Source organism: Miscanthus floridulus, chromosome 2, assembly GCF_019320115.1.
Source record: "Miscanthus floridulus cultivar M001 chromosome 2, ASM1932011v1, whole genome shotgun sequence".
NCBI lineage: Eukaryota > Viridiplantae > Streptophyta > Magnoliopsida > Poales > Poaceae > Miscanthus > Miscanthus floridulus.
In genome coordinates, this window is record NC_089581.1 from 6,675,781 (window position 1) to 6,686,248 (window position 10,468).

Here is a 10,468-nt window from a genome sequence, read left to right on the forward strand (position 1 = left end):
AGCGAAGGATTGGCGCGCCCATGACCTGGACGTAAAATCAGGCCTTCCTCAAGGCGAGCTGGTGGAGATGGTCTTCGTCATACAACCTCTGGGGTTTGCCATCAAGGGAGTGGAGCATAGGGTGCTCCGACTACGCAAGATGCTCTATGGGATACGATAGGCCCTGTGAACCTGGAACGCTAAGCTTGACACCACGCTGGGCGAGCTTAGGTTCATACGGTGCACAACTGAGCATGCGCTCTACACACGGCAACGAGGGAAGGAGGAGCTCATCAGTCGGTGTGTATGTGGACGACTTGATCATCATCAGCGTGCGTGCGAAGGACATCAACAGCTTCAAGCGTGAGATGGAGGCTCGTTTTTGAATGAGTGATCTCGCCATTCTCTCCTACTACCTCGGCATCGAGGTGAGACAGGGGAAGGAGGTGCTCACGCTCGGTCAGAGCACGTATGCCTCGAAGCTATTGGAGCAGAGTGGCATGGCTGAGTGCAAGCCATGCGTGACTCTGATGGAGGAGCGGCTAAAGCTAACAAAGGCCAGTACTACGGCGAGGGTAGATGCAACACTCTACCGTAGCATCATCGGTGGTCTATGCTACCTAGTAGTCCACACAAGGTCAGATATTACGTTCGTCGTGGGCTACGTCAGCCGCTTCATGGAGGATCCTTGAAAGGATCACTGGGCCATGGTAAAGCGGCTGCTACGCTACGTCAATAGGACGGTGGATCAGGGGATCATCTTTCCCAAGACCGGCAGAAGTGGGCTATAGCTCACTATGTTCAGCGAATGCAGACATGGTGGGGGACATCGATGGATGGCGGAGCACCTCTAGCATGCTCAGTCTTCCTCAGACCGGCTCCAATCTCGTGGCTATCGCTGAAACAGAAGGTGGTGGCATTGTCCACGTGCAAGGTAGAGTACGTGGCGGTGGCCATAGCGGCGTACCAAGCTGTGTGGCTACATCGGCTGCTGGGCAAGCTGACTGGTGTGGAAGCTCACCCACTAGCACTGATGGTAGACAACCAGCCCGCCATCACCCTCACAAAGAATTCGGTTCTCCATGACCGGAGCAAGCACATCAACATCAAGTTACACTTCCTTAGGGACTATGTCGATGGAGGACAGATCATCATCAAGTTTATCGAAACTGGTTGGCAACTCATGGATGTCTTCACCAAGTCGCTCGGCCGTCTTTGGTTCAAGGAGCTAAAGAAGATGATTGGCATGGTGAAGGTTCTAGGGTTAGCAGCAGGATTAGGGAAAGAATTGTAAAGTAATCTGCTGCTCTCCTATCTCTGAACGCATGGCAGGGGCAGGCACCGAAAGGGATCCCTGCTGCTGCACTAGTAGCGACAGCAGGTGCAGACGCCGAAAGGCTTGAAAGCTCTAGTTTGGTTTTAGGTTAATTGATAAACCATAAGTGCTAACCTAGTTTATCAAAGTGATTATGAGATAGGTAGTACTATTCCAAGTGGTGAAGCAAATGAAGATCATTACATTATGATGGTGATTCCATGGTGATGATCAAGTGCTTGGACTTGAAAAGAAGAAAGAGAAAAACAAAAGGCTCAAGGCAAAGGTATAAGTTATATGAGCCATTTTATTTCGGTGATCAAGACACTTAGCGAGTGTGATCATATTTAGGATCGATAGCCTGTACTATTAAGAGGGGTGAAAACTCACATCGAAATGCTGGTTATCAAAGTACCACTAGATGCTCTAACTCATTGCATATGCATTTAGGATCTAGTGGAGTGCTAACACCCTTGAAAAACATTTAGGAAAATATGCTAACACATGTGCACAAGGCTGATACACTTGGTGGTTGGCACATTTGAGCAAGGGTTAGAAACTTCACCAGCGGAGTGTCCGCCGTATAGTACAGACAGTCCGATGGTGCCACCAGCACACTGTACAGAAAAGATAGGGTTTCACAGAGCGTAACAGATGTGTTCGGTGGCTAAACCCAGGTGAACGGAGGTCACTGTAAGTGACCGAACGCTGGTCTCGGTAGGACCGGTGCATCCGGTCAGTGGCAGCAGTGAGCGCGTAGTTTCGGTCTCATGACCGAACGCTAGCGCAAGAAATGATCGGATGCTCAGGGCCTGAGTCCGGTCAGTATGATGTATGATGACATATGCGGCGCACAGGGGAGACATTGAGTGACCAGACGCTGGGTGAGTCCGGTCAGGCATGACCGGACGCGCCCGGTCGTGATTTTTCGCTTCTGAATGCTTACTGGAAACGACCGGACGCTGAGATCCTACGTCCAGTCACTTCGAAGCAGCACGTCCGGTCACAACTTAAATGTACTGATGATCGTTGAGATCGGGCGATTAGCGTTTGAAGTAGGGGACATGTGGCACACATCGCGCAACCGAACACTATGGTCCAGCTTCCGGTCGATCTAACCTGTGCTGTCCGGTCGTCCTGTTTTTTAGTGGACTGAGGAGCCAACGACTCTATTTCATGGAGGCTTCTATTTAAGCCCCATGGTCGGCTCAAGCTCACTCTCTTGGCCATTTGCATTGACATAGCAACCTTATGAGGCTTAGCCAAAGCCTCTCCCACTCATCTCCGTCATTGATCTAGCATCAGTGTGAGATTGGGAGATAATCCGAGTGCATTGCTTGAGTGATTGCATCTAGAGGCACTTGGTATTCGTGTTTTGCTGCTGGGATTCACTTGTTTCTCTTGGTGGTTGTCAGCCACCTAGATGGCTTGGAGTAGTGAGGATCATCGAGCGGAGGTTGGTGATTGTCTCCAGGCTTCGATCGTAGGTGATTGTGAGGGGTCTTATGCCTTCCCCAATGGAGCGCCAAAAGGTAACTCTAGTGGATTGCTCGTGTCATTGAGTTACCTCACTTGTGGGTAGGTTCTTGCAGTGTCCAATTGTGTAGACTGAGGTTCATACAACACCTCTTAGCTGCTGAACCACCAAGTGTTGGTCGACATAATGGGGACTAGCGTGCCGGACAAGCACGTGAACATCGGGAGAAAAATTGGTTGTCTCTTGCCCTTTGGTATTCTCCTAGTGATTGATTTAGTATTCATCTTGTGATTAGGTTCACTTCTCTACACGACGGTATAATCACCCTACTCACTCATTTATATTCTTGCAAACTAGTTGTAGCAAGCTCTTTAGTGTAACTAGAATTGAGAGCTTGCTTTATAGTTTAAGTTCATCTAATGGAGCTCTTTAGTGTAGCAAGTGTGAGAGCTCTTAGTGAGTAGTGACATAGCAAATTGTGTGTTTAGTGATCATAGCAACTAGAATTGTTGGATAGGTGGCTTGCAACCCTTGTAGAGCTAGAGTAAGTTTACATTTTGCTATTTGTTATACTAATCAAATTGCTCTAGTTGATTTGTAGATTTTTAAATAGGCTATTCACCCCCCTCTAGCCTATATTAGGACCTTTCAAGGCTCCCTTGCCGCACTGTAGCCACTAGCAATGATAGACATCAAAGTCTGCCCTGCTATCATATCTAGTCACTATAGCAGCATGGCAGCCTGAGCATGTCTGTGTACTTAGGATTAGATGGGTAGAGTTATATATATAGCTTCCCACTGTAACTCAGTAAAGTGAGAGAGTTCAGTTTTGCCATCTCCTTTATATAGCTTCGACCAACGCTGGTGCTTGTGCTGTGTGTGTGCGCGCTCTGTTCTCCCTCCCTCTTCTACCTCCAGCCATAGTGTGTGTGCGAGAACGCCGGTGACCGGTCGGCTCACCCAATGACCGGTCGGCTTACCCGTGCGGGAGATCCTAGGCCCAACACCCACCCCGCCCTTCTCCCACCCCAAAACTATTTTATCACCTATCTAATTCTTTCATATGTTCTTGGCCCGGTATAAACCCTATTTGGATTGCATTGTTGAAAAGGTAACCTTCATTTACATGAGATCAATGTCTATTGGGAATGTTTCTCCACACTAAAGCAACTTGTTGTAGGCTCAAGATGGTGATGTTCATCAGTTGGTCATGGACACCATTGTAGAAAGGGAAAATTGTCTGGCGGACATCCAAAGTTATGGTCATTTGCTGGCGGACACCCCTGTTTTGAGCAGTTTGCCAGAAGATACTCTGGTTCATTAAAATTAGGCCACAGGACACTGTTGCCCGGTTTTAGCCGGTTGAGGAGAGAGAAATTTTAGTTTTGGACATCCGGTGCCCCTGAGCCACAGTTGGGTCTGCGCCCCCAACCTGGTCTGGTTGGACCACGTAAGAATCGGTCATTTTTCTTAGGCCAGGCCCAAGCCAGCCTCGCGCTGGTTCCTGTCACCGCCCCCGCCATTACTCTGCTACTCCTTCCCATCGTTCTCCTCACCTCTACTGCTCCTCCCCACCAATACTCTACTGCTCCTCCCCTGTCGGTGGTGTTCCCCTGCTTGTCCTCTCATGGGTGGTGGTCCTCTGCTTCGATGAGCTCCTCGACTTATGCACGCGAGCTCCGTGGACCGCGCCCAGAGTGAAGGGGTTATGCCAGAGGGAGAGAAGACTATGACGGTGCCATGGTCGTTGGCGGTGAACCGTCGCTAGCGCAACCCAATCTCAGGCTACGAAGCATGAGAGACCATGATATCAAGTACGTTGGACTCAGGAGCTCACTGTGAAGTCGATGGAGGGTATCTCATCGACGGGAGTGGCACCGAGAGGGGAGACATTGTGGAGAGGTGGATGGATGGCGTTGACATGCTTTGGTGAGCTCAGTAGCACCCCCACAAAGGCCACGCATTGGTGTCGAAGAGGGTCGCAACGGGTACGGTGTTCTTCTACGAGGACCAAGAGCATTAATAGCAAGGCGAGCGTGGGCCTGTAGTAGGAGAGCAAAAGCTCGGATGTGTGCTCGCCAATGGCGGCGGTGGCTGTAGGAGGCGTTGTGGGATAGGGAGAGGGAGCGGGAAGCAGTGGGGTGGGGGCGGTGTGCTTACATAGGGGTCAGGGCTTCCCTTGAATAGGTTAGAGTGGGGGGAGGAATGAGTGGTGGGGGAGCTCGGTCATATGCCACCCTTGATGGCTACGATATAGAACCACACGAAGAGCGTGTCCGTGGTGGACTGGGGAGGAGCGGACGAGGTGGAGCAGGGAAGGGGAGGGGCTTGGTCCTCGCGATAGGCTCATTCTCGTGGAGCAGCCTGGTCGTGCGGGAGCCGGTGATGGCGGAGGTTAGGGACGACTAGAGGTGGGAGATGGTCCTGACGGGTGGGGACTACATGTTAGAGAGAGGGAGGCACGGCGTAGGCCAACTGTGGCTGGGTCTAGACCGCTGGGTGACCGTGGGAGAGGAATAGGCTGGCCGGATTCGGCTCAGGGAGCGAGAGAGGTTTTCTTTTCTTATGGGGTCCAACTAGGCCAGGTTGGGGGCGGATCCAAGAGTGGATCAGGGGCATCGGATGTGCAAAACTATTTTTTCTCTCTCCTCAACTGATTGAAACTGGACCTGTGGTGTCCTATGGCCTAATTTCAATGAACCAGAGCAGTCTTCTGGCAAACTGCTCAAAACGAGGTGTCCACCAGCAAATGACCATCACTTTGGATGTCCTGCCAGACAATTGTCCCTTGTAGAAAATATCAGTGGCTTATTTTCCTTTCCAAGATGTTAGATGTACCTCTGTTCTAGCTTTTAATGCACGTTCAAAATTTACATTATTTTGCTGAATGTGGAAGCTAAATTCATTTTCAGTTTTGGAAACCAAGGACATACTATGAGTACTGTGAGAAAGAAGATGTGTATAGCTGAAGAAATCGGTTTGACCCCCCCCCCCACACACCACCACCACCACAAGTATGCACAATTTTTCTAGATTGTGTGTTTATATAACCAGATTAGACATTTTTTGATTAACATACTATGTATAATCCTACCTTTAGGCTCTACACCCCCAGTTGTTACTATAGAATGGAGATGATCAACTGGATGATTTGCATTGATCGTATACGGCATACATATATAGATTACAATGGCCTTTGGCCATGACTACACACACACAACACACGCGTGAGTGGGCGAGCGCCCAGAATGGAGAGTGGGCGCCGTGAAGACCGAGCGCGCGTGTGGGCGTGGTAGAGCACGCTCTCCAGAGGTAGTTGGCGCGGCAAGCGCTCGGGAGCGCAGGACGTGGGCGACATAGGAAACTCGGATGAGCTCTAGCCATTAGAGATGTTGATCCGCTGACACCCCCCGCAGTCTAGATGTCATTCATGGTGACAGAGAGGCTGTCCCTAAAGTCGTTAAGCAACGCCGACGGAAGGCCTTTGGTGAACACATCAACGAGTTGTCGCGCACTGGGAACATGCGTGACATGGAGCTCACCAATGGCGACCTTCTCCCTGGATGAAATAAATATCAAGCTCTATGTGCTTGGTTCGCCTATGGTGCACTGGATTCTAGGACATATACACGGAGGAGATGTTGTCGCAGAAGGCGATCGTCGCGGAGGGGACCTTGCAGAGCAGCTCAGCGAGGAGGTGACAAAGCCAGGAGCACTCGGCGACGGCGTTCGTGATGGCTCGATACTCCACCTCGGTGCTCGACCTTGAGACCGTAGTCTGGTGCTTAGAAGACCACAAAATGAGGGAGTTGCCGAGGAAGACGCAGAAGCTTGATGTAGATCGACGTGTGTCAGGGCATCCAGCCTAGTCCGCATCTGAGTAGGTGGTGATCGTCGGTGTCGTGGAGGTGCGTAGCTAAACCCTGAGTCCAATTGTCCCTTTGATGTACCCGAGGATGTGCTTTAGCATTGTCTAGTGCATGTCTCGCGGCGTGTGCATGTGCAGACATACTTGTTGCATGGCGTATGCAATATCCGGATGAGTTAGCGTCAGATACTGCAGGGCGCCGATGATGCTCTGGTAGGAGGTAGAATCATCGATGAGCTTGCCATCTATCACCGAAGCCTTTTGCCTTGTGTCTAGTGGTGTTGTGACAGGCTTGTAGTTCTTCATTCCAGCGCGCTCCAGAATTTCTTCAACGTACTGGCCTTGGGACAGGAAGAAGCCCTCACGATTCCGGTGAACGCTGATGACGAGAAAGTGATGGACTTGTCCCATGTCCTTCACGGCGAATGCATCGTGAAGCTACGCGATGACATGCTGAAGTAGGCGTGTCGACGAGGCTGAGAGGATCATGTCATCGACGTAGAGCAGGAGATATGCCGTCTCGCCGTTGCAGTGGTATACGAAGAGCGATGAATCAGCCTTCGATTGGGCGAAGCCCAGTGATGTCACATGGGCGACGAAGCACTCGAACCACGCCCGTGGTGCTTGTCGGAGCCCATAGAGCGACCTGGAGAGGAGGCAGACATCGTCGGGGTGTTGTGGGTCGACGAACCCGGTGGGCTGCTAACTGTACACCTGTTCCTGTAAATTGTCGTGAAGAAAGGCGTTGGAAACATCAAGTTGGTGAGCCAGGCCAGTTGTTCGTGGCCACCAGCATCAGCACTGTATGGATGGTGGCCGGCTTGACCACTGGGGAGAAGGTCTCCCCAAAGTCGACGCCAGGTCGTTGATTGAACCCATGAACGACCCATCGAGCTTTGTAGCGCTCGAGGGTGCCATCGGGATTCATCTTGTGCTTGAAGACCCATTTGCCGGTGATGATCCGAGCACCTAGAGGTCATGGCACAAGAGTCCATGTTCGGTTGGTCTGCAATACATCAAACTCCTATTTCATTGTAGCGTACCAGTTTGGATCCTTCACGACGGTGCGGACGCTCCGAGGGATTGGTGAGATGATGGCCACCAGTGCGTACTTTGGATTGGGCTTGTGGATCCCGGCGTGCGCCTGAGTCACCATCGGATGGCCAGTATGGCCGACGTCATTTGAGGGTGTGCTGGGTGATGCCACGGTAGGTGAGGATGCAGACGATGCAGAGGGGTCCGCGATGCTGTGCGCAACAGATGTTGATGATGTCGCGGTAGTGTCGGGAGCTGGAGATGTGCTATGCCGACGCACGGTGCGTGCGTGTGTCGGATGAGGCGTGAGCTCGGTGATGAGGCAGGGCGGTGACTGCACCAGTGAGACATGTATGACTGTCGTTAGTTGGTGAGGGGGGCGGGCGGTTCACACGGCACGAAGCGCGGTGCGTCGGCGTTGGCTGTGGCGTTGTCGCGGAATGGGAACACTGCTTCATTGAAGACGACATGCTGTGACGTGATGACATGGCCAGTGGTGAGGTTGTAGCAGCGATACCCATGATGATCCGCTGGGTACCCAATGAAGACGCACGTCGTGAAGCGTTCGGTGAGCTTGTGGCTCGAGGTGGCGATCAGGTCGGGGAAGCATCGGCGCCCGAACATGCGAAGCTCGGCATAGGAGGGCGCCACACCGAAGAGCAGGGCGTACGGCATCATGGAACCGATGGCTCGGTAGGGACGGCGATTGATCAGGTACGTCACCGTAGCAAGCGCCTCAGCCCAAACGTCAGGGGAGCTGCACTATGAATTAGCATGGTGCGCAAACAATCGTTAACAATGCGGAGAATTCTTTTGGCTTTCCCTTTTTGCTGCGACGTATACAGGCAGGAGAGACGCAGTTGGGTGCCAAGAGAAGAAAGCAGGAGACGCATGGCGGTGGAGTCATATTCCCGTCCATTGTCAGTCTGGAAAGCTAGGATGGGTAGGCAAAATTGAGTATGAACGTAAGAAATAAACGCTCGAATGGTGGGGAAAACATCAGATTTATTGCGAAGTGGAATTGTCCATAGGTAATGTGTGTAATCATCAAGAAAAACAACGTAATATTTATAACCAGAATGACTATGAACGGGTGATGTCCAAACATCTGAATGAACAAGTTGAAAGGGGAAAATGTCTGTGAAGTAGATTCAGTAAATGGTAAACGAACATTCTTGCCCAACCGGCAAGAAGAGCATGAGTGAGCATCAGCTTTATTACACTAAAAAAAAGGTTTGCAAAACTTGAGAGGTGACTGGATCTCCAGGGTGTCCCAGTCGCTGATGCCACAAGGATGTCGCCGAGGAGGCCATGAGAGCTTGATGATAAGACGAAGAGGGTAGAGATCGCCACTGCTCTCACATCGGAGCATCTTCACCCTGGTAAGAAGATCCTTGATAGAGAAACCAAATGGATCAAATTCAATGGAAACTGTTATTATCATGAGTAAGACGACGAACAGAGATCAAATTCTTGACGAGTGAAGGTGAAATAAGAACATCATTGAGGTGAAGAGGGGAAGTGGCAGTAGGAATGAGTGTCTGTGCCTGGTGGGTGACAGGGCATCCGAGCACCATTCCCTACTGTGATGATGGAGTTAGAATGCCGAAGGGTGGAAGAGGGAAAGTTACCAGGAGAGGACGACATGTGCGACGTCACTGCCTGTGTCGAAGTACCAATCCGAGGCACTCGATGGATGGTGCTGGACGCCGGCGGATTGGAGCACTGCGTAGAGGGCACTGTTGTCAAAGACGTTGGATGGACTGGCCGGTGAAGGCGGTGGAAGATGGGTGGCCGCCATCGCTTGCTGTGGCTGGAACAGAGGCCAGGGTCCCAGAACACTAGCACCAGGGGCACGGAATGGCATGGGCTAGGCCTGCACCATGCCTTGCCATGGATTGTAGTCCACGGCCCAAGGCACGGACGAGTTGTTGGAGGAGCGCGAGGACCCGCCACCATTGTCGTGGCCGCGTCGCCGATCGGAGCGGTTGTTGGATCGGTTGCCGCCACCGTTATTGGAGCAGTTGTTGGAGCGCGGCACGTTCGACGCTAGAGAATCGTCGTTGGTGCCGGCTGCGGCAGAACTAGAGGAGCCGTTGGATCGCTCGCCATGGGTCGCAGCGAGAGCTTGTCCAGCTTCGGCGTTAGTGTCGTGCTGGAAACTGAGTTCCTCGAGGAGGAGGAAGGAGCGGGCGCTCATGAAGTTGTGCGACGGGGACTTGGAGGTGATCACCGGCTTGACGTAGCGGTACCGGGGATTGAGGCCACGGGAGAAGATTAAGCACCTGACTGGGCTCAGAGACGGGGTGGCCGATGTCGCGCAGCTGATCGGCGAGCCGCTTCAACTTGGTGCAGTAGTCGTTGATCGACATGTCCCCCTGCTGCAGAGAACGCAGCTCGGCTTCCAGGTACACTGCGCGCTGCAGCTCATTGTCCTGGAAGAGGCCCTTGATGGCGTGCCAGAGGGAGAAGGCGGTGTTCCGGTCGCGGCGAACGATGTCGAAGACGCCCATGGAGACTGGTGGTGAGGATCCAGTTGGTGACGCATGAATCCACCATGCGCCATTCACCATTGCAGCTCATCTGACGGGGTGGGCGAGTGAACGTGGCTCTCAAGGCCGAACTTGCCGAGAGTCGAGTCGAAGAAGAGACGCCACTGGCCGTAGTTTCCCCTCGTCCATGTCGAGGGTGACTGGAACGTGGTGGCGGATGGAGATCGTCTGGATGACAGTGGCAGGGGCGGGGGCGACGAAGGAGCCGTCATCAGAGGAAGAGTCAGAGTGAATGGAGGAAG

The 10,468-nt window shown here is 52.3% G+C and overlaps 1 protein-coding gene across 1 annotated transcript; it reads right to left on the minus strand.

Annotated features, from left to right (window-relative positions):
- Positions 1 to 9,544: 9,544 nt before the first annotated feature.
- Positions 9,545 to 10,187, minus strand: LOC136536022 (uncharacterized). Its single transcript, XM_066528453.1, has 2 exons — positions 9,960 to 10,187; positions 9,545 to 9,910 (listed from the first exon to the last, which is right to left on the minus strand). Exons 1-2 carry the CDS (start codon positions 10,185 to 10,187, stop codon positions 9,545 to 9,547), a joined length of 594 nt encoding a protein of 197 aa, XP_066384550.1.
- Positions 10,188 to 10,468: the final 281 nt, after the last annotated feature.

Bases quoted from the DNA above. Each gene is read 5' to 3' on its own strand.
- LOC136536022 (XM_066528453.1), bottom strand. From the start codon at position 10,187: ATGGGCGTCTTCGACATCGTTCGCCGCGACCGGAACACCGCCTTCTCC. The intron at 9,911-9,959 runs GTGCTTAATCTT...CGCTACGTCAAG, and splicing joins CCGTCTCTGAGCCCAGTCAG to CCGGTGATCACCTCCAAGTC.